General features: G+C 40.2%; 2 protein-coding genes across 3 annotated transcripts in view; one reads left to right on the forward strand and one right to left on the reverse strand.

Annotated features, from left to right (window-relative positions):
* Positions 1-19,584, reverse strand: part of GEN1 (GEN1 Holliday junction 5' flap endonuclease) — a 42,534-nt gene extending 22,950 nt beyond the window's left edge. For both annotated transcript variants that reach the window (XR_009448037.1, XM_059660504.1), the window contains exons 1-6: positions 19,447-19,584; positions 9,308-9,483; positions 7,917-8,103; positions 4,211-4,387; positions 2,987-3,097; positions 426-499 (exon numbers count right to left, since the gene is read on the reverse strand). Coding sequence is in view for 1 of the 2 variants with exons in the window: in XM_059660504.1 (XP_059516487.1) it covers positions 426-499; positions 2,987-3,097; positions 4,211-4,387; positions 7,917-8,103; positions 9,308-9,468 (710 nt within the window). In the remaining variant the exon portion in view is untranslated. The remainder of the gene's footprint in view (positions 1-425; positions 500-2,986; positions 3,098-4,210; positions 4,388-7,916; positions 8,104-9,307; positions 9,484-19,446) is intronic.
* A 461-nt stretch (positions 19,585-20,045) lies between these two features.
* The window catches only part of SMC6 (structural maintenance of chromosomes 6), a 61,189-nt gene continuing 56,566 nt past the window's right edge, over positions 20,046-24,668 (forward strand). Inside the window, exon 1 of the mRNA XM_059660500.1 lies at positions 20,046-20,180. The gene's annotated coding sequence lies outside the window, so the exon portion shown is untranslated. The remainder of the gene's footprint in view (positions 20,181-24,668) is intronic.

The raw sequence follows: 24,668 nt of genomic DNA on the forward strand, positions 1-24,668 counted from the left end.
ATTTGACATCTACTTGTGTTTACAGTGAGCTAGTAATACTGAAAAAACATATAGTATGGCTTAGGGCATATAGGGGTGGGTTTACAGTTATATGTGAAACACGGGAATTTATTCTTGCATTATTATTTATTAACTATTGTATTATTTTCCATATGAACAACTGTTCACCTACTTTTTCCAACCCTTTCTTTGAAAAATTTCAGAATAAAAATAAGTAATTTTCCTGCCTCTGCGGCAGTGCCAAGAACCCCTAGGTGGACATACTGCGAGGGGTCCCGGACTATGAGAGGGCACAGGCTGGGCTGAGGGACCCCCCATCCCCCCCCCTCAGTGCACGAATGTTGTGCACTGGGCCTCTAGCATTCACTATAAAATTCAACAAGAATAAAAGTCTGATGTCACAAGAAAACTTAATTTTTAGTTACCTCTGAAGTAAACTTTGACCTTTCAAAATCTGTATAAGTTTTAATGCTTGCTCTTTTCCAACTCCAGGGACGCCCTTTCAGAAAAAAGGAAAGTAATTCAAATGTTAATCATCAGAAAATGAATAAAGTACATTAAGTCCATTCAAAAGTAGATCATGCGGCTGAAAGAATGCGGTAACTATATGATAGAAAAAGATGTGGAAAATACATTGCTGTGTGTAAGATGAAAACCACAGAATAGCCTATGGTGTGATCTAGATATGTAAGTGAAATAACAATTATACTGTTAATCTATTCAAAGGAAGAAAGTCAGAGAATTACATACCAAACCACTGATAGCGTTTGTTTTAGGGGAAGGAAGAACAGAATTTTAGAGGGCGATAGCTTTCTTTGTTAATTATTTGGATAATATTTTTATTTGAGCTAACTTTATGTTATATTTATAATCAGGAAAAAGCATGTTTATTTAATGATATGAAATTTAATATTTAAAGACCCAGATGTCAAAAGAGAACAAAAAAGAGTTCTAAGTTAAGAAAATTAAAATAAGCTAATACCCATTAAGCATAAATTCACATGACAATTTCTGATTTAAGTTGAGGCTTCCAGTAACTATACAAGTTTATGAATATGTCTTTATAAGCAAGGCTGTTGGTTAGCCAATATACACTAGAATAGACATACCAGTTTTACAATACTCCTCAAGCATCCTGAGTGCCTGCTGGCAAACCCTCTAACCTGAATACCCTTCCCAACCCACCAGGATCCTGCTACTAAAATGGTAGCACATGGCACAACAGATGGCAACCACAAGCCTATGTCATCAGCATACCAGTTGCCAAATATTTTGTGTATCACCCTTCTTGTATCGGCACTTAGCTACATCTTAAATTTTTTGAAGACAAATCATCCTATATAATAAAAGGCTAATATGCAAATCGACCGAACAGCAGAACAACCAGTCGCTATAACATGCACTGACCACTAGGGGCAGACGCTCAACGCAAGAGTTGTGCCCTGGTGGTCAGTGTGCTCCCACAGCGGGAGCACTACTCAACCAGAAGCCAGACTCAAGGCTGGCAAGTGCAGCGATAAGGACCCCTCGGGGAATATCTGACTGTCAGCAGGGAGCGGGCCTAAGCCGGCAGGTGGACATCCCCCAAGGGGTCCTGGACTGTGAGAGGCTCAGGGCGGGCTGAGAGACCCTCTTCCCCCTTAGTGCACGAATGTCGTGCACTGGGCCTCTAGTCCTCCTATATTATAAAAGGCCAATATGCAAATCGACCAAACAGCAGAACGACCGGTTGCTATGACCTGCACTGACCATGCAGGAGCTGCCCCCTAGTGGTCAGTGCACTCAGCCAGAAGCCCTGAGCCAGGCTCACCACTGGTGAGTGCAGCAGCAATGGCAGGAGGGACCCCTCTAGTATTAGTATATAGTCTTAACAATCTTTAACTTTAAGAACAATATATATGGCAGTTTGGGTTACGAAGAATACAAATGTTCAAAATAGCTAAGGCTAATGCATAATGTAACACCACTGTAGATAAAGTTGGTTTTTTACATTCAACATTGGACTGCTTCTAGTCTTTAAGCTTTAATAATTACATAAGGAAAATAGAAATTTTCTATTTCAGAATTACAATTATAATAAAATAATTTTTTTGTGTGTTATTTAAAAGTTTCATTCTTCCTTCTTCCTTTACTTATAAGTTTAAAAAAAGTTGATTTCACCGTCTGGTCACTGATGACATAAATTAGAAATTAGAGTTAATAATTTGACTTCCCTGCTATTTTTCCTATCTCCTAAGATCTGGCTAAAAAAAATTATATGTCCTCCTTCTCTAGATGTCTCTTGGGGATAGAGTATACAGTATAGTATAATGAGGGATTCGGTAAGAAGAGATGATCAGTAGGGACATAATAATGGGACAACATAATAAGAGCTATAATACAAGTAATTTTGTATTTTTAAATATAGTATTTAAGAATGGGGTTATCCTCATAATTCTTAATCACTCACTTAATATACCTATTTGTTACGATATAAATTTATAAGATATAAATCAAAGGTTTTCTGAACAACATTGAATGCGGCACGAAAGGATGAATGGCTTATCCCAATAATCATGTAGCCTAGCAACAATAATAATAACACCAAGCGTCTGCACAGCTGGAAAGCTAAAGACTGAAAACCAAAAAATAGATAAAATACTGATAGAAACTAACATTAGCATGACACAAGAAAAGAATAATTCCTTTATTTCTTTAAAAGGGTAGTTGAAACTTGAATGTGAATTCTTAAGCTAGAGTAATGGTTTATGAGATTCAAACTGTGATAATAATTATTATTCTATTCCTATTTAGAAGCTTCAGTGTCACAATGAACCAGCTTTTTAATGCCATTTGAAATGCTGATTATTTTAGTTATTGATTTTATTATGCCTAAAATTATACTCTAAATTAGATTCTTAATCATATAACAATACTGTATTAATATTTATGTAAATCATAAGGAATAAAAAAACCCCCACACTATGAATAGTGAATTTCAGTGTACCTTTGGAAGATAATCACAGCCAAGCAGTATTGCCAGTCCAACTAGAGCATCTCTATCCAAACCTAGTTTACTCTTGATAGATGGCATTGTATAACAGTCAACGTGGGGGTCCTAAAACAAAGCACAAATTTATTTAATCTTCAAAATGTAAATGTTTATACATTAAACACCATTACAAAAATGTGTCAAAGGTGTCTCTAAATATTTAATTATTCCCAGATGTTTAAATAGGAAAATTATCCTAATAACCAGAATCTTCGTAGAATCTAACACTTTAATATCTGGAAATAAAGTCATAGTTTCAAAAATGGCTAAACATTTCAGTATTCATTTTTTCCCCTTTACTGTTTTCTGTATACAAAAGCAGATTTTCATCTTACAAAATTAAACACTTTACAATGTATATTACTGAAAGAAAACATTCCTGTAATTGCAATTTCTAAAGTTAACATTATTAACAGTGTGGTACATATTCTTCCAAAATACCTTTTCTTTTACACACATATACAAATATTTGTTACTAAGCATATTTTAGGTAAAAACAGGATTATATAAAAGAAACATTTTGCAACATTTCTTACCCACTAATATATGTATGTATCTTTAATATTAATATTACATACCGTTTTAATAACTGCTTACTCTTATATCAATTCTGAAGCAGTGTTTCTCAATGGGGATACTATAAGCATTTTCAGACAGATAACATAATTGTCTGGCAAGAGATTTAGCTTTCCTGGCTCCAATCCACCGAATGTCTATAGTCTCCCTTTCCCAACATTGAATAGTTACAACCAAAATGTCTTCTAGCAGTATCTCCCAGGCTGAGAACCATGGCTATATTTAACCATTCCCTCTCATAGACATTTGGGTTGCTTATCAAATTTTTGTAATTACTGACAATGCTGGAAATAATATCCTTGCATACCTCTCCATGCATATTTGGAGGTGTTTTTGAGGATACATTACTAAAAGTAGAAATTCGGGATAAAAGCAATAAATTTCATATGCAATTTTATAATATACTTTTAAAACTAATTTAAAATTAAAGTATATGAAACAAGTCAAACCCTTGGGAGAGAAATCTACATTTCAAAGAGAATGAACTATGTGGCAATGATATTTAATAACAGTAATAAGCATTTTTTCCATTTAATCATTTAGTAATCCCTTTAAAAATTTAGTTTGGAAAACAAATGCTGACAAAGAGAAAGAAAAAAATACCTTGGTATTCATAGTGAAATTCCTATAAACAGTCCGGGCCCCATAAAGGAAAGCATCCCCATCATTGGTGAGGCAGCCATCCACATAACCACTGGCATCGAGGTAAGCGCACATGGCTTCTGCTTCCCCAGCAGCTTGGACCCAGGGAATTCCTAAGCATTCCAGCAATTCAAGACACTGAAAAGAAAAAGCAGATGCAAGAAATCTAAGAACATTGTTATTGCTAATTTTTTTCACTTACTTTCCTATATTACAAACTAGAGGCCTGATGCACAAAATTTGAGCAAGGGGCGCAGCCCTCGCAGCCGCAGTGGCTTGCCTCAGCCCTCACAGCCCTGACTTCGTCCAGAAGGTCATCTGGAAGGTCATTCGGCTGTCTGGTCTAATTAGCACATTATGCTTTTATTATTATAGACTAGAGGCCCGGTGCACAAAATTTGTGCACTGGAGGGGGGGGGGGTTTGTCCATCACCCCAGCCTGTACCCTCTCCAATCTGGGACCCCTTGGGGGATGTCTGACTGTCGGCAGTCAGATATCCCTCTCACAATCCGGGACTGCTGGCACCCAACTGCTCACCTGCCTGCCAGCTTGATCACTCCCTAAACACTCCCCTGTCAGCCTGATTGATGCCTAACTGCTCCCCTGCTGGCCCGATTGCCCCCAACTGCCCTCCCCTGCCAGCCTAGTCGCCCCCAACTTCCCTCCCCTGCAGGCCCGGTCACCTCCAACATCCCTCCCCTGCAGGCCCGGTCACCCCCAACTGCCCTCCCCTGCAGGCCCGGTCGCCCCCAACTGCCCTCCCCTGCCAGCCATCTTGTGGTGGCCATCTTTGACCACATGGGGGTGGCCATCTTATGTGATGGTGTGAGGGTCAATTTGCATATTACCTCTTTATTATATAGGATTATTATAGTTATTAACACATTGTATGTGGGAAACGTATTTATGCATTTTACGTATTTATACGTTCTACCAGTGTAGTAGAGCGCGGGACACGTATTAATACGTTTTTTATAGACTAGCGGTAGAATGCGGGTAACGTATAAATACGCAAACTAAAGTTATAGTAATTTTACTGAACGTTGCCATCTGCACAAAAAATTAGCAAAAATGGCCTGCGCCACCTGTTAGCGAGCGATAAAAACTACTCGCAAACAATGCATTAACAGTGCTATTTACGTGTCTTACAAATTATGATACTTGCTTAATAGTATCTCAAGAGTCTGGAAATATCTTTTAAATGATTAATAATTAATCACATTAATATTTACGTCTGTAAAATTACAAAAATTCTCACATGATGTTGGCAATGTAATATGAGGTGATTATGCAATTTGGCTTGAGGCTTTAAAGTTCTCTTCTTTTCCTTATATCATCTCTTCCCTATAATGAAACAAATGGTGGGAAACCAAAGAGGGATCCGCTGTTGATGTGTTCCTAGGAAGTCAAGTGTCTGTGCAGAATGTTCCTATCAGTTTGCTGATGAATAAATAATCCCGAGTTTTCTTTGGATTATGAATTTAACCCAACTGAGCAGCATAGAGTGTAGTCTTATATCCCAGTGTATTCTTTCTTGTCATGTATAATTCTCAAATTCTATTACTGGGGAATACTGGGTAAGGTGAAGAAACAAGGGCACTGTAGTTTGGAGAGACCGACAGAGTAAACATCGTCTCTTTTGCTTTAACTGATCAATTACTTACATGCCATATTACATAAGAAAAACCTCTGCCAGATGTTGCCCAACGTGGACAAGGTCCAAAAATACAAAGTACTATGTTGATAAGAAGGATACTTTTCAGAAGACAAGTTTTGTTACAGGTATTATTTTATGGCAACACTATAGTTGCTTTGACCTTCCTCTAGATAAGAAATATCCTTTCAGTATAAACAAGAGTTTGAAATTTATCTTAGATTCCAGTGCCATTTGTCATTTCAGCTCTTCAAAAACCAGCAGTAAATTTGTGATGAGGCTGGTTGTAAATTTTCCTACCCTAAGTCCCTGTCACATTGAGGGTGGATGTGGTGTTGGAAGAAGACTAATTTGTGCCTTTCGTGCTTGTAACTAAAAATTGGCAGTGGAGTAGGAGGAAGTAGGGCCTAGTAACTGAGGGTACAGAAATATGAAAATAATGGGCAGGTAACACTGAGCAAAATGTCTAAGAACACCAATTACTGTAATAAAGAAATAAGAATGGAGCAATTTTCTCAAAAAAAAAAAAAAAAAAAGAGATGGACATCTTTTTGCTTTATTCTAGGTATTTAAGGCTCTAAGTATGTGTACCATGGTTATTTTCAGTAATTGTTTATGGAGGAAATAATTAGAATCCAGTACATATATTTTCTTCAACTATTGATAGTCATTAAGGTGGAATAGCCACTAATTAAAAACTATTTTTTTAAAAATCACCTAAGAATAAAAACAGAATTTCAGGAGAAAATGATTATTAACTTATGCAATACCTTTTAAAGAAATAAAAATTTTAACCAAAATTGAAAAGAAAAACAGGAATATGAATTAAAAGCAAATATGATAACAAGTTTATATCCTTAATATATAAAGAACTTGGACAACAACGACAAAATTAAAACTTCAAGAGGTAAGTGGGGCAAAGACCATTATCCACAGAGGGACTAAAACTAGGTTAAATGTTTAACCTCACCATTAAAAGACCAATACATATTAAATATGTATTTACATGTATTACATAAACAAAGAAACATCTTTGATTTTGAATACTAAATAATACAAAGATAAATCTCCTATCTTCAGTGTTCTTGTGGGTGCTCTGAAATTGCTTATCTCATATCTATACTGGTGGAAAGTAATTGGTAGTAGCTATAAAATCATTCCTAAGCTTTGGTCTACTCATCTCACTTTGGGTAATTTTATCTTAAAAATCCCAAATTACAAGAAAAAACTACGTACACAAAAAATGTTCATCATAATTTCACATATAATGGAAGAGCTGAAAAATAAACAATATATACAATCCTGGGTAATGATTTCATAGCCTCATAAATGTTGCACAATCATTATAACAACAGGGAAATATGGATATGACATATTAAGTGAAAAGTCCAAGATAAAAATTATTTATGAACTATTATGGCAAGTTTTAAAAATATATACATTTGAAAAAAGACAAAATTATAGTAGCTTCCTATTATTTTAATAATATATTTTATTTTATGGATAATTTTTTAACTTTTATAAAAATATATAATATTTTATAAGTAATATGTAAATATATTAAAATATAACAATAAGTACTTTTAAAAATTACAAAGCCCTAATGAAAGTCAAATATGCATGTTCAATGCATGAACTATTATTAATTCTGAATGAGTGAAGTGTGAATTAATGAGATCTCTATTCTGGGAATTCTTTAAGTGGTAAAGATGTCATAAAAGATAACATGTATCAAGTCTCTACTATGAACTAGTTGATTAGATATTAGATATTTGTAGATTTTCTCTCATTTTCAGCACATCCCTGCAAAGTATTACTATCCTCATCCACAGAATAGGAAATTTTTATTTTAGATAAATTAAAAACGTGCAGAACACCTTAGAGTTTCAAGATGCGAGAGCCAGGCCTTGAACTTAGGTCAATTTCACTCCAAAATATAAACTCTTCTCCACCCACACTGGCCTTCTATATACAATACAATAAGAATTATTAAATCAGATCCAAATGCTCACCTCTCTTAACACTGATTTAAAATGTGATCTCCCTGTTTTCTGAGACCATGTTTTTCCAGAAGGCCCATACCGAATTTGATTCCTCTTGTTTATGACATCAGCTTTCAGCTTTGGGGGTTCCCCTTCCATAACGAATACCAGTTTTACATCCATTAGTGTTAAATGTGAGATACGAAAAAACAAGTTCCTGAAATACAAAAATTAGTCATATATTAATCCTCATATATTGATAGCAAAAGTCAACATAGCAGCATGACGTTAATGGCAAGAACATTAGACTAGTACCTAAAAGGTTATATGCAATAACATTTATTTTATTTTCACGGGACTGAGAAACTACTGAATGTTTTTTTGTTTGTTTTTTGAATGTTTTTAAGCAAGGGAGATTTATGATTATTTTTTTTAATATATTTTATTGATTTTTTACAGAAAGGAAGGGAGAGAGATAGAGAGTTAGAAACATTGATGAGAGAGAAACATCGATCAGCTGCCTCCTGCACATCTCCCACCGGGGATGTGCCCGCAACCCAGGTACATGCCCTTGACCGGAATCGAACCTGGGACCCTTCAGTCCGCAGGCCGACACTCTATCCACTGAGCCAAACCGGTTTCGGCAGATTTATGATTATTTTAATTGCTATATGGAAAATGGTCTGATAGATACAGAGGCAGAGCTGCCTCAAACAGATTGTCAAACTGCAGCGGGAAGGCCGGGGAGGGTTGGGGGGCAGGAGGTAGTGGGGTAAGAGATCAACTAAAGGACTTGTATGCATGCATATAAGCATAACCAATGGACATAAGACACTGGGTGATAGGGGAGGCTAGGGGACTGTCTAGGGCGGGGGGATAAAATGGATACATATGTAATACCCTTTGTAATACTTTAAGCAATAAAAAAAAAAAAAAAAAAAAGTTGAAAAAAAAAAAAAAAAGAAAAGAAAATGGTCTGGAGGAGGAGGATGAGGAAGAGGAGGCTAAGACCTGAGGGAGGGAAGCCGGTGAAGAAGTCATTCAGCAGTATAGATGAGAGATGATGCTGGCATACACTGAGGTGGTGCCTCTGGACATCAAGTAACGTTTATGAACAAACACAAAAGTTTCTTTTGAAAGTAGAACTGGCAAGACTTCTGAGGAACTGGACACTGGGCCAGGTAAAACAGGGAGAGAATGGCTCCCAAATTTCTGGCTTAGTCATGGCAACATCCAAGTAGATATGTTAAATAGGCAACTAAGCATGTGAGTCTGGAGTTCAGAAGGTAAGAGGTACAAATCTGTGAGTCATCAATACAGGGATGGCAGATCTAGACACATTAATATCTTTTAAAATCTCAGAACCAAGACATCAACTATTTATGTAATCATACATTTATATTCTAAGAACTTTACTGTACCTGAGGTGGGGCTTCGTGACAGTTCCAATCATTTTTTTGACTGTCTGTGATTCACACACCCAGAGGCTCAGATCAACTGCAATGGTTTTCCCACCAAGACTACTCAAGTCGATGTGTTGCTTAACGGGCTCCAAAATTTGCCACAAGTCACTCACTCCCATTCTGGTTATTATCGGCTGTTATTAGAAACACACTTTTCAAAAATTGTTAATAAACACAGAAGCTTAGAACAGGAATTCAAGCAATATATTATGACCTACATAAGAATAATTCATAAATAGAGGATTCTACTTATTTCTTTCACTAGTCAGCTTTTTGGAATCAACCAAGAATACCTAAGCCATTAAAAATGGTAGTAAATGACATGCTGGTTACAAAATGGTGATACAATGAATGGATTATAAGTAATTTACATGTCACCAAATCTGTGTTTCTTTACAGTACTTAAAAAGTTATTTTTATATTTAATATAACTCAAATATTAATGGTCGCCTTTGTCCTTCCTCATTCTTTCCTCTTCTTTTCTATGTCCTCTTTAGCAGCAGCTGAGAATAACATTTTTCACATGGTTACCTTAACATTGTATGAAATTTAGAAAATAAAATATTACCCGCCAAAACGTAATGGTGATAATTGGCTTTGTTCCAGCTAGTAACAAGAACTAACAAATGCAAGACAGGTAGAAAAACAGAGGTGCTGTAAATCATATTTATCTTATTGAAAATTAATTCCTTGATTTTTCACACCAGGCTCTATCATGATCAGGAAAAACAAAAAAACATAAGCAAGGAACCATGCAAACAAAGCAAATAAACCAAAGGAAAAAAATAAGAGGTTAATGAAGGAAAACACTGAAGACAGAAAATGGGAACTGGAGGAATATGGAATTATCTTTTCAAAGAGCATTGACGGGCTTTTTAATTACAAGGTCTCACGTGTTCATTGTGGAAAAATAAACAACTTTAAAAAACAAATTTTTAAATCACCCATACTTACACGATCCAAATAAAACTATTGCTAAACTCTTTTCTATGTCCATGAAATTTGAAAAACAAAATTGGCTTAAATTCTGCTATTGTAATAACGTCTTTGGTATTTTCTATAGGCCAGTTTTTCCTTATTAAACATCTATAGCTGTTTTTCTTTCCCTTTGCTATTATTTGATAAAAATGTTATGCAGCATTTGCAATGATTCAGTCTGACTATACATACATACATATAATCCAGATTATCATCCTCTCAATAATGAACTTCATTCCAAAAACACAAGGTTGGATAACAACAACAACAAAAATTAAGTCAAAAGGCTATCTCCATAATGAAAAACCATTCTAAATAAAAATACTATATTGTCTGTTCCTTTAATCTAAGTATTATTTTGTGCACTCATTTTTATGAAGAACTTACGCAAATATTTGCTGATATCTCACCGTACAAAGAAAAACATTCAGATCTGAATGCACAGAATTAGGTAGTTAATGGTGGCTCAGTGCTAACATTGTCTATTTCACAAGAAGCCCCACTGGTTAGAATGCACACTATAGCATAGATTCAGAGTTAAGATTTCATCCATTGGTTAATGTGAAAAATGGCACTTACTTCTGGAAAAAGAGTGAGGCACATACATTTTCTAAGGCATTATTATGAACAGAAACAAGACAAATATAACTATCAGAACACATAAAAATTAAAACAACAACAAAGTTTGAGGGGGAGTTCTTTTTAATAGTTTTGCTTTCCTTTTATTTGTGAAGCAAGCTGTTTACTGGAATGGCTTATTATTGAAGGAAATTACGCAATTCTTCTCTCCGGAGGACAATTATCATAACTGATCTTATTTTATTATATGTGAACCTGACTCTAGCTGTCAAATTTTAAATGCCAGTATCTTCGGACTTACATAGCTCTCCTAGGAATTTATTTTAAGATGCACTTAGGTGTGTGCAGATGTATGTACAAAGATAGTCACTGTGGCATTTTTTTTTATCCTTACCCAAGGATGTTTTTACTGATTTTAAAGAAAGAAGGGAGAGAGAAACACTGATCAGTTGCCTCTCACGTGTGCCTAACCAAGGATCAAACCGCCACCCAGATATGTGCCCTGACCAGGAATTGAACCCATGACCAACTGACCGAGCCAGCCTGACCAGGGCAACTGAAGCATCCTATCTAATAGAGAAACATGGTAATTGGCGTACGACCGCTACCCTTCACATTGGATAATCAGGGCAATATGCAAATTAACTGCCAGCCAAGATGGCGGCCGGCAGCCAGGCAGCTTGAAACTAACATGAGGCTTGCTTCCTTCAGTGACGGAGGACTCCAACATTCCCCGACTACAGCTGCAGGCCTCTGAGCTACAACTCTAAGCAACTATGTAACAAATATAGAAGCTAAACAAAACCCCAGAAACCTGCTTTAGTCCGCTGGACTTCAGCCAGCAGGATCGCAACATTGTAAGCAAAGGCCAGAAACCTACTTTCAGCAGCGGAAGCCTAAGAGCTGGAGCCAAGCCTCAAAGCTAAAGCTGGCCCAGAATAAAAAAAGAAAAAAGAAAAAACAGGAGCGGTTGGGAGCTTCAGTCACCCCCAGCCTGAAAACAGCCCTCAGCCCCTCACCCAGACTGGCCAGGCACCCCAGTGGGGACCCCCACCCTGAAGGGTGTGTGACCAGCTGCAAACAGCCATCATCCCCTCACGCAGGCTGGCCAGGCACCCCAGTGGGGACCCCCCACCCTGAAGGATGTGTGACCAGCTGCAAATAGCCATCATCCCCTCACCCAGGCTGGCCAGGCACCCCAGTGGGGACCCCCACCCTGATCCAGGACACCCTTCAGGGCAAACCAGCCGGCACCCACACGTGCACCAGGCCTCTACCCTATATAGTAAAAGGGTAATATGCCTCCCAGAACCGGGATCAGCGGAGCCGCGAGGCCTCCCGGCACCAGGATCAGCGTGACAGGGGGCAGCGCCCAAACCCCCTGATCGCCCTGCGGCTCTGTGTGTGACAGGGTGCGGCGCCCCAACCCCCTGATCGGCCCTGCTCTGTGGGTGACAGGGTGCGGCGCCCCAACCCCCCCCCCCCCCCCCCCACGGGCCCTGCTGTGTGTGTGACGGGGTAGAGCCATAACCTCCCCATCCGCCCTGCCCTGAGTGTGAGAGTGGTGGCGCCCCAACCCCATGATAGGCCCTGCTCTATGGGTGATAGAGGGCGGCGCCCAAACCCCCTGATTGGCCCTGCTCTGTGCGTGACAGGGTACAGAGCCCCAATACCCCTGATGGGCCCTGCTCTGTGAGTGACAGGGGGCAGTGCCCCAACCCCCGATTGGCCCTGCTCTGTGGGTGACAGGGGGTGGCACCGCAACCTCCCCATCAACCCTGCCTTGAGTGTGACAGGGGACGGTGCCCCAACCCCCCAATCAGCCCTACCCTGAGCGTGACTGAGGGTGGCATTGCAACCTCCCAATCGCCCTGCTCTGTGCATGACAGGGGGCGGCGCCCCAACTCCCCAATCGGTCCTGCTCTGAGCCCGACCAGGGGCTGCACCTAGGGACTGGGCCTGCCCTCTGCCACCCGGGAGCAGGCCTAAGCCAGCAGGTTGTTATCTCCCGAGGGGTCCCAGACTGCGAGAGGGCACAGGCCAGGCTGAGGGACCCCCCCCCCCGAATGCACAAATTTTTGTGCACTGGGCCTCTAGTCTTACCTAAGAATAAACAAACATGTAAATTGACTGTCCCCCTGTTATGCACACCAGCCAATCAGGAGAGTATGCAAATTAACCCAACAAAGATGACAGTTAATTTGCATATGTAGGCGCAAAGTGGTGGAGCCCAGTGAAGACAGAAGGCTCCGGCTGGAGCCACAAAGACGGAAGGCTCCAGGCCAGAGCGAAGGCCTGGGCCCCCGAGGAAAACCGGTGCCGGCAGCCAGGGGAAGGGAAGGCCCATTGCACGAATCTCTTCGTGCAACGGGCGTCTAATATTTATAATAGTAAGACAGTGGGGAAAAATAAATGTCCATGAATAAACGATACATCTTTGATATATTCAAACAATGGAATAGATGGTGCAGCAAATAAAAATGGTATAGATCTATACATACTGGTCCTGGCCGGGTAGAGCAGTTGGTTTCTTCCCATATGTCAAGGTTGTGGGTTCGATCCCTGGTCAGGGCACATACAAGAATCAACCAATGAATGCATAAATAAGTGGAATAACAAATCGATGTTTCTCTCTCCCTCTCCAAAATTAATGGGAGAAAAAAAAATATATATGTATTGACCAAAAAGTCTCTAAGTTTTCAAATGAAAACAGGTATAAAAGAGATTACATATTAGGAATGACTGGAGATGAGTGATAAGAATTACTCTTCAAAGTATATTCCTTTGTGTTTTTTTGTGTTAAACTAGAGACCCGGTGCACGAATTCGTGCATGGGTGGGGTCCCTCGGCCTGGCAAACAATTGGCCATCCAGGTTGGGGGGTGGGGGGGGGGGGTAGGAAGGGGCCATGAGAGAGGTTGGCCGGCCGCTAGAGGTTGGCTGTGGGAGTGCACTGACCACTAGGGGGCAGCTCCTGTTTGAGCATCTGCCCCCTGGTGGTCAGTGCATGCCACAGTTACCAGCTGGTTGGCCGGTCATAACGGTTGCTTAGGTTTTTATATAGACAGATAACCATATGCATGCATTACTTTTCAAATTAAAAAACTATTTTAAAAATGTGGTCTTATCTATAAAGGGTTGGAAAATAAACTAGAAATCTTTAGATGGGTTACTTCTTGCCTAAATATTATATGACCAAACAGAATATATTTCATGGGTTGAATTAAAAAGCAATGTTCTGCAAATTTATGAGTACCTGAACATCAAATATGACTTCACTATAGCTTTTTAAGGAGAGATTTACATTTTCGGTTTCCTTCAGAATGCCTAGGAATGAATCATGTGATCTCAGACAATGCATATCTCTTCTGGCCCTTCCCACCCTAAAGTTCAATCCTTCCTATCATGACTCTAATGCTAGATTACACAAAATGACTACACATATGTTATATTTCACTGGAGCAGCCATGCCTGGGAAAAAATAAGCCCAGAACTGATTCTATAATGTATTAACATTTCCACAGGTTGGATCCCTTATATATGTTTAATGTAACATTAATTACATGTAAAACTTAATTATTCATATTACTTTAGTTTCTTTTGTCAGAAATAAACCTGGTTTAAAGAATGAACATCCATGGTTATGGTATAGAACTAGCACAGGTAATTGAACAGGTATCAGCCAAGTGTACCTAAGATTTATTTTGGCTGTTCTTTTATAATACTAGGCCTGGCCTGTGCCCTCTTGCAATCTGGGACCCCTTGGGGGATGTCGGACTGCCGGTTTCAGCCCAATCCCCGCGGGCCAAGAAGAGGGACCCCACCGTTGAATGAATCCGTGCACTGGGCCTCTAGTATGCATATAAGAGCTTTGGTTAATCTCTTCCCACCCTCCCCCTTACCCCATGGACCAGATTCATCAGTCTGTTCCATGTTTCCATGCCTGTGCGTTGAGTGTCTGCCCCCTGGTGGTCAGTGTGCATCATAGCTACTGGTCAAACGGTTGAACAATCGCTTAGGCTTTTATATATATAGGTGAGCAAAAGACTACAAAGCTGTAACAATGGCTACTTAAACACAACTGGTATAAATAATGTAGGCAAAAAGAAAAAAGTCTATAACAGAATTATCTGTTAGTTTTCAGAAAGTAAAATTTGAGTTATTATCGCAGAACTAAAGTGTTCTCTTCTTCACTTTCCCTTAGTTAAGTGACAGTGCTGGAAAAATGTCTTTCACTGCCAATCCTTCTGGTCACTGTATTTTTAAATCTTCCTCAAAGCCTTTTAAACCACTCTAGTATCTTAACCTATAGTTCCTATATATCTACCAAAATGGATTTGAAAAAGCTGAAAACATCTTTTGTGCTCCCCAAGCACACTCCTATATAGTAATGCTCTATATTTCTTCATAAGCATGAAAGAATTGCTGCTACACTCCGCCCCCCCGCACCCGCTCATTTTCCCCCTCTAAAGTCTAAATGATGCGAATCAAGGGGCCATTTTTATAGGAGCTAGTCTCTTTCTAGGACATTCCTCAATAAATATATATATATTTTTTTAGTAACTTGCCATTCATGAATTTCAATTAGATCTTCTTAAATTACTGCAAGACCTTTTATAGCCTTTACAACTTTTAACCAGAAATAATGGATTAGAGCCATGCCAAGCAACAATACCTAAAGGATGGGGATAGACATGGGAACTGGAGAGTGAGGAACGATATTTTTAGAGTTGGACTACACTGAAAAAGACATTATTGCTGAGTTCCCCTTGAATATTCTACAATGAAGGAACTTTTCTTCACTCCCCACCTCTAATATAATGTATCCCACATCATCTCTTAACTCCTCTCACCTCTGGACTAGAACATTCAATCCCTACTTTATCTTCACATGGATACATAATATGCATCTAACTCATGATTCCAACACCTCTCCTCAAACTCTTCTACCCTTAGTCTTTCCCTAAATATGCAGGAGTTTAGGCCAAAAACCTAGGCATTTTTGATTCTTTACTTCATTCTCTAATAGCACCTTGATCAGCAAGTTCTCTATTTCCAAAATCTATACCAAATCCCCATTTCTAATGACACTCCCCTAGTGTTGCCTGTATATGACTGTAATAGTCTTCCAACTGGCCCCCTGCTTCTAACCTTGTTCTACTCTCCACCCCAGGTAATCATTCTCCTAATGATGCCAGAATGATTTTGTTTAATAACCTAAAATATTAAAATCATCACCTCTTTGGTAATGGATAGTGACTTTCCTTAAAGGTGACATAACCTTTGTCACAAGTTAATTTACTTCTTTAAATATGGTGCTACCTTAGAGCCAGTTGTAAAATGCAAAAAAAAAAAAATTATGTAAAATTACGTAAGTGTTCTAAATGTAATTCAGAACACTCTTTAATGTAACTTAGTATGTAATTTAAATGAAATTTAGAAGACTCTTTTAAAATACTATTTTAGGATTATTTTCAGTAGATCTGCAACTTAGTTGTCTAATTTTCTTTTTTTTCTTGTAATTTTCTTTTGAAAAGCATTTATGTTCCTTTTGAAAATCATTAATAAATGCAGAATATTAAAAGAATACCTCAATAGTTCTGAAAGGATAAAATTATGTGAAATGTCTATTTTATGAAAAACAACAACAGAACATATTTTAAGATAGCAGTTAATACAAAATATGTATTTCCATGATCTATTGCTTTCTTGTTACTTTCTTTGCACCAGTCCTTCCTCCAAAGTGACATTAAGTAGCAAAAATGTAAAAGCAAATAAAGTTCCAAAAAGGGACAGAATGCAACAGCTCTTAAGATATTCAAGTACATCCTGATTAATAGCACGCCCTTGCCAAAAGATAAGCCCACGTGCAAAGGATAAAACTTTGTCAGTGGAGATTATTTTAAACAATGAAGGGTGGGGGAGGCAATGCTCAGAAGAGAGCACCTCAGAGACCAGTCACAAAATACACTCAGTGGTACCCGTGTCACAATTCTGAGTTCCTCCTGAGGCAATTATTTTAAGGAAGATGACATTCACTTGAAGTTGTCTTATGTTTATGAAAGTCCTACTGCTTTGTGCTCACTACTTTTAGTTTATGATTGTGACCTTGAAAACACATTTGAGGTCATGAATGTACCCCTTATTGACTGACTGTACACATTAAACTGTTCACAAAACCAGAAAAAAAAAAAAAGATATTCAAGTACAACTACACTCAAAGATAGAACAAATGGTTCTTGCATGAGGTCATGATCAATCTGATGAGGTTACCTGAAAATAACCCATCATTAAAATTTAAAAATATTATACATATCAAACTCACCCAAAACTAGGTATAATTTTGTCTTACCTTTTTTTTTTTTTTGATGTAGTGAAATCTGAAATTTGTGTGGTGTGAGATTTGGTTAGTTTCTACTTTTATAATGTAATAATTTTATTGATGTCCATCTGATCATGCAGTCTATATATATTACATATTTAAAAAATCTAACATATTCACAATTCTTACGAATTAGAGTAATACATAATTACTTATGTGAGTCAACAGTCAGAATAACCCTTAACAAACAAATTATAACCGATTAGTGGCTTCAGTTTATTTAGTTTAGTAAAACTGCACTGTACTTGGGATAAGAAACCTAGGATTTTGGTTTTGGATGTAACACTGACTAGCTGTATACCCTTGGGAAGACATTTAACTGATCTCCAAAATGAAGGATATTAACAAAATGAATTACAAGATTCTGACATCCTTTGAATCTCATGACCAATTTTAGTAGCTTGGTACCCAAAAAAAAAAGAAAAGAAAGTCCAATCACTTTATTTCAGATATTACTTGGTCGAAAGAACATGAATTTCTAGTTTAAAGAAAGTGCTTAAAATTCACTTTAGGTTAAGACAAAAACAAATCCTTTGATGTAACCATATGGTGCCCATAAATCAATTTATGCCCCTAAAACTTCCTTAAAAGCTAATAAGTTTTTATTGGTTGATTATAAAACTGAATGAGGTGAGAAAAGCACAGACCCTTGCTAATTCCACTAATGAATCAAATTTTAAAAAAACATAAAAAAAAGGTCAGTGATCTGGTTCATGCAAAAATACATTTTATTCAGCTTTGCAATTTTACTTCAGTTTTCAGCAAAAACATTAGAAAACTTATTTTAACAATAATGTGGGAAATACTTTAAATCACCTTATTCCCATTTAGATGACTATAATGGACTAGTAAACGATGTAAAGTTTACTTCAGTACAAAATGGTACTGTATGGGATTTCCCACATAACGTCACTAATGTTTATTATTTCGTCAGTTTTATTTTCATACGAATTTAGTTTTAACTTTAAAGCATAATATAATATAAACTGGGCTTAACTTTGCTATCAATTAACATTAAATGCCTACTATTTATCGAAGTTCTAAGTGTTGGAGACGCAATAATCAAAGATTAAGCCTTGAATTTGAGGAACTGAGTAGAGTGAGACTAGAGATAAAAAGAATTACAACAATGTGACAAGTACAGGTACAGAGATAAGGAGAGTGAACTACAGGAGCATATAAAGAGGTACCTCCCCAACTCCAGGAAGACTTCCTAAAGGAAGTGACATCCAAGCAGACACCTCCCAGTTTCCCCCTTTTTTCCCAACAGGACCACTTAGCCTAAATGTTACAGCATTTTTGACTCTTCAGACTATGTCATACTAATTGTATCAAGGCAAGGACCATAATAGGAATATAATATATATATCTGATTATCTTTAGAAGTAAAAAGGTGACTTAGATGCAAGGGATTTCACTACCAGACGTTTGACATCAATTTATTTGGTGTGTGTGTGGGGGGGGGGGGGTGGACTGGGGTAGCGGTACATGCCACTTTGTTCCCATCTGGAAAGGAAGATGGAAAGATTACTTGTCTAGATCAGCAGGCCACGTGAAGAGTTTCGCAAACATCAGAAGTAGGTTAAGGTCGGGTGCAGAAGGGCGCAGGAAGCCAAGTCAAGGCCTTAACTTTTACTGGTCCCGATTTTTATTGAGATGCGGGTGGGGGTGGGGTGGGGTAGGCGGGGTGGGGAGGGGGGGAAGAATGGCTGTAAGTTAACCATCATGCCTTAAGGCAATTGCTATAATGCAAATTATTTTCCAAACACCACGTGGACAACTGGAAAAGGGGAACACCCAAGTATACCTGCGGGGATCGGTAGACTCGCCCGGAGGGCCTTGAACAGGCGTGGGCGGGGGCCCGACGGGGTGCCCAGGGCGAGGACATTGAGGACGCATTGGCCTTGGCAGAGAAGGGAGAGCCCGGAGTGGCGGGGACACCGAGTTCTGGCCCGCGGGTCAGCTCGGGGGCGGAGAGGCGCAGGGGCTGGAAGCTGGGCAGGGGGTGGCGGGCCGCGCTCCCACGGTGCGCAAACGGGAGCCACCAACGGCGCGTTTGAAGGGCGCGAACACAGAGCTCCTCCCCAACCCACACGCCAAAGGACCGACGGGAAGTGCCGGGCCCCTGGGGCCGCCTCTCCACGGCCCGTGGGACTTACCCAGACCACCCTTTCTCCTTGGCTTGGGAAGGCGCCCCTCCGTCATTTACCAGTTTGGCCTGAATCCTAACTAGCTGCTTCCAAGTTTCTGAATTTAATCTCCTCCCCAAAAAAGATTAAAGTAAAAAGAAAATGAAAAACGTCCTCTTGCCTTTCCCACGCAAAGCCCTGCGTATAGGTCGTAGCACCCAGGCGCGGAAACCTCCCGGGAGCACTTCAAATCCGGCGCCTCCGCACGCAAGGTCCCGCCCCTTCCGGGAAGTGGCAGCCCCTGTCCCGACCCGACCGCTAGCTCCCAGCCGCTCCGTGGTACGCATGCGTGGAGCTGTTGCTGGGCCTCCGAGCAATCTTCCCTTTCACTGAGGCAAATCAACACCCCCCCGGTACACCACCCCGCGTCCGGCCGCGGTGCAGCCCCAGCTGTTCCCAGCTTCACCGTCCGCCCAGGGGCACTTCCGGCCCCTCCTGTAGACAACAGTGGCGCGAAAACGCCAGACCGCGCACGCGCGGGCGGAGTCCCCGCGGGCGGGGGGGCGGGGCGCAGGCGCGGACCGTCCCGGGGTGGGCGCCGGGGCGGCCGGGCTCCTGCCTTCTCCTGCCGCAGGCGCGCGGTTCCCGGCGGGCCAACGGCTGCCAGCCGCGGCCGAGACGTCCCAACGAGTGGCCTGGAGCGCCCCGTTCCGGCGCGACAGTCCCGCCATCGGGTTCCTTGGGGAGACTTGGACTTGTTGGAGGTAGGGTGAGGGTGCGCGCCTTCGCTCTCCTTGGCTCCGGATCGTGTCCCTGTCGCTGCCCCCGTCGCTTGCCTCCCCCAACCGTCTGGTGGCGCCCGGGTCCCCGGAGCTGCCCCCGTGTCCAGCATGGTCCCCGTGGGCCTGGGCGGGCCGGCCGGCGGGTGTTTCGCGCCCTCTCTGCAGGCGGCACCGGTCGCCTCTGCCGCGGGAAACTTGCCCGTCTGCGCTGGGCCCCTCCGGGCAGATGCCGGCGCGGGCGGCGGGACCCCCTGCCCGTCCCCTAAGGGCCGGTTGGCTTTGCGAAGCAGTGGCGGGGCCTCGGGGTTAAAGGGTGAGGTGTAACCCTCGGGATTTGGGCGCTTATCAGCAATCTGATGGTAACCTCGCCTGAAGCAACTTAAGAATGTTTAAGAGAGAGATACAGCTACCACTTCAGTTGCATTGGTGGTGAAACCCAGCTCCATGAACGTGCGAACGGCATTTTCTAGAAAAAACTGAATTGTGATGTGTGGATCTTTTATGAGAGCGATCCTTTCCCCTGTTTTCTTGCGGAAACGAGCTGGAGAAGAATCCCAGCTGGGAACTGCGGAACACGGGACGCCGGGGTGGCGAAAGGGGTGGGAGTAGGACCCACGGGGCTTGTGATCATTCCTAGAAAAAGCGGTGATGTGGGAAGACAAGTTATCTTTCACGAATAGGAGATGGAAAGCGAGTGTTTTGAGGACAAGCTATTCTGGAGTGTATATTCAAAAGAAAGAAAAGAAAGTCCAAATTCCCTGGCTTTGAGAAGGCTGCTGTGTAGTCCTTTAAAGCACTCGGCAGCCTACGCGCTGGCCTGCAGGTAGTTCCCGAGTGTGGAGCGGGGCTGGGAGCGTCCAGGCCTCCCCAGGTTTACTTTCTCTCATTCTGTTGGTGCGTGAAGTATGCAGAGTACTTAGTTCATTTTGGAATGTGCATTCAGGATTTCTTTTTCCTGAATGGGTGTAACTACAAGAACATGTTGAGATCCCTCGACTGTTGTTTAAAAAAAAAGCATGTTTTTGTCTAAGGCAGAACCGGTGGTGCATGACCCTGGGCCAAGTGGGTACCACCTCCTCAAGCCTCATTTCCTTTTCTGTAGTTGCGTAAATTAACGTAGGACCCTACTCACGGGATTCTTAACTATATTGGGGTGGGAAGAGTGAGGGAGATAGTTACCGTTATATCTCTACGTTTATCGATAATTTGTGTAAGGCACTTATTGAACCTGATCAAAAAGTAAGTACAGTTGACATATTAGGGTTGTTACAGCGGAAAAACAGGTTTTACTCAAAGGTTTATTTTACCGAGTGCTTAGATGTAGAATTTTATGTAAAACCTGCCCAAATCCTAACTATCACGTTTAGATTTCAGTTAGGAAAATTAATCAAAGTTGTACTTGGCTTACTTTTCAGGAATTGATGCACAACGCGAATTGCCGTAATAGTATGCATTACATTTAAGGCATAGTTAAATGCTACTGTTCTATCTACTCAGAAGTCCAGATGACTGAGAGTCAAGTACAGTCACTTATATTAACGTTAGCGTTTTTGCTTCACTAATTAATGAAATGTATCTTTCCTCACTCAACATACTTTCGCTGGTGACCAAATTCAAAATAACTTCTGTGGCTTCCTTAGCTCCGCTCCCCAGGCCACCTCTACAGCAGAGTACGTTTTACTGCCTGTTGGCCTCTCCATCTCGGTGTCCCAGGAGCACTTCAAACTCCGTGTTTTCAAACAAAATACATGTATTCTATATCCTCCCTCCTTGCCAAACCTGCTTCATCTACTTATAATGGCATTTTAGCACTAAATGTGTAGATTGTTTCTGAAAATTCAACGCAAAGTAAAATTTTATAAAGCATAGTAACATTGGAGGGACACATCACAATAGACTCTCTTACGTAGTTTTTATACATTAATGAAGGGTGGACAAGAAGATGAACAGATTAATAGCCAGTTTACAGGCCATAAACAATTAAAATGTTAAATTCAGTTCATGCCTGGAGGAACTTGGGCATTAAAGAGGTTTGAATTTAGGTTTTCACAAACCTGGGTTTGGATCTGGGCTACATAAACCTGGGCAACTGTCCTCTTGATTCTCAGTACCCTCTTTTATAAAATAAGGACAGTTTATACGGATGTTGAGGATTAACATGTTAAGCGCCCTGTCAGTCACCGGTGACTGACACTATACTTTCCATCCGGAAGACAAAACAGGCTGGGTGCTTAACGTGTTAAGGGAAATACATAGAATGTTTATCTCAACAGCTAAGCACATAGTCTAGCAAGTGGTTATTCAACAAATATTAATTCTATGCCCCCAAGTGACCCAATCTTTTAAATCTCTTGGTTTCATCTCTTCCCCCATCATCTCCTGGTGTTGTTACTGTTTTTTCTGTTCAGTGCCCCTTATTCTTTAGAGACTGTTCTCTTGCCCATATTCTCAGCCTCTCTGTTTCATCTGTCCTCTACATTTAGGCCACAGGGATGTTTTTAAAACATAAATCTGACTGTTCAAATTTATTAACTGAAATTCTGTGCCTAGTACTTTCCAGTTTCGCTTATCTGGGATTGTTTAATGCGTGGACTTAATTGGGGTTTTTAACTTAAATATTTATATTATTATCTATTGTATCTCATATGATTTCATGATATATTGCAAGCAGTGTGCTTAATTAATTGAATGCATTAAAAATCAGGTTGTGTAATGCAGAATGAATGTATCCATGGTGGTGGGAGGAGTAGAATTGGGCATGAAGTAAACAGTCCACAGCAGATTCAGAAGTAGTAGCAATTTGCCTTTTTATAACCATGATTTGTTTTTTGAGAATTCCAATTCTGTTATGTCTGCTCTCACTGCTGTTAGGTCCAGCTTAGTTAAATGGGAAGTATGAATTATTGGGTGCTCACAATAAAATCTAAAATCTAGAAATTTATAATCCTGTTAAAATGCATTTGATGTCTATCAAATTTCCTACGCACATACTTTCATGAATTGACCAACAAAATAAGACCCAAAGCATGGAGGCATGGAACAGACTGACGTACCTTGATGTGGGGTTGGGGGGATGAGAAGAGATAAACCAAAGAACTTGCATACTTATATGCATAACCCATACATGTGCAATGGGGTAGTGAAGACCTAGGGGGGTGGGGGGGGGGGCCGGGGAGGCAGGGGCGGGGAGGAGGAAGGTAAAGGGGGAGGAAATGGGGGATATCTAATGCTGTCAACATTAAAAAATATATTTTTAAAATGCATTTGATGTCTATCACATTTCCTATGCACATACTGCTGTAATGAACCTGTGGTTATTGATCTTGAACTTATTTTTTATTAAAAGCGCATATTTGTTACTGTTTCTGCTCTGATAGAGGTTGGTTCCTATGAGAGAGAAATGATATGTTCTTTAATTCTAATATTTTTATTGTCAATAAACAAATAATAAAACTATGAAGAGATTTGTAGATGTCTTGATAACCCCAGAGGAGCTTTTTTCTCCCCTTTTTGTGCATTCCACAATATTTAAAAGTATATTTGGGGGAGGGGATCTTCTGTATATATGTCTCTTTAACCTATTGGAAACAGTTTTTCTGTTTTAACCTGTATCTACCGCGATTTTAAAAATCCATTATCATTAAATCACAAAGTGGTTCTTATTATAAAAGGTAGGATCCTTCATGTCTGTTAGGTGCAAGTTACCATGGCAACCTAGTAGCAAACTGCAAATCCCAGACTAAGCACAGCAAATAAAAAACATCGTCTTCATGTAGCGCATTATCTTCTGTGTAGTGTAGAATCTCACATTCATTGTAAGAAGCTTATCACACTTACCTTTGTTCATTTCCCTCCCCCCAATTTTATTTGAAAACTACCGTTTTCTATGAATGGTAAAATTCTAAAATCAATCAGCTGCTCTCTGAGTGCCTGCTAAGATCATGTTATTAAGCATTAATAAAAACAGTGTCTAAAAGGGCATTTAATGTTGTGCAAACCGAACAGTAATGTTTCTTTTTTCCCCTTCTATAATAAATGAATTAATTATTGCTCAGTAATTGAGAAATGAATAGAGGATGGGTGGGAGAGAAGAAAGTGTTGGGGAGGGGGAAATGGCTTGGTGGTATTCTAGGGAATTTAAATTAGCAACAGGTTGAAACTAATATACATTGAGCCCAGCGGGCTTGGCTTAGTGGTTGAGTGTTGACCTATGAACCAGGAGATCATGGTTTGATTCTCAGTTAGGGCACATGCGCAAGTTGTGAGTTCGATCCCCAGTGTGGGGCATGCAGGAGGCAGCTGATCAATTTTTCTCTCATCATTGATCTTTCTATCTCTCCCTCTCCTTCCCTCTTTGAAATCAATAAAAATATATTTAAATATGTGTACATTGATTCTTGTTATTAAATAATTTGAGGAATGTATTTGATTTTCAAGTTTTGAGTTGTGTAAGAGATTCAAAATAAACAT

The sequence above is a fragment of the Myotis daubentonii genome, chromosome 12, assembly GCF_963259705.1.
Source record: "Myotis daubentonii chromosome 12, mMyoDau2.1, whole genome shotgun sequence".
NCBI lineage: Eukaryota > Metazoa > Chordata > Mammalia > Chiroptera > Vespertilionidae > Myotis > Myotis daubentonii.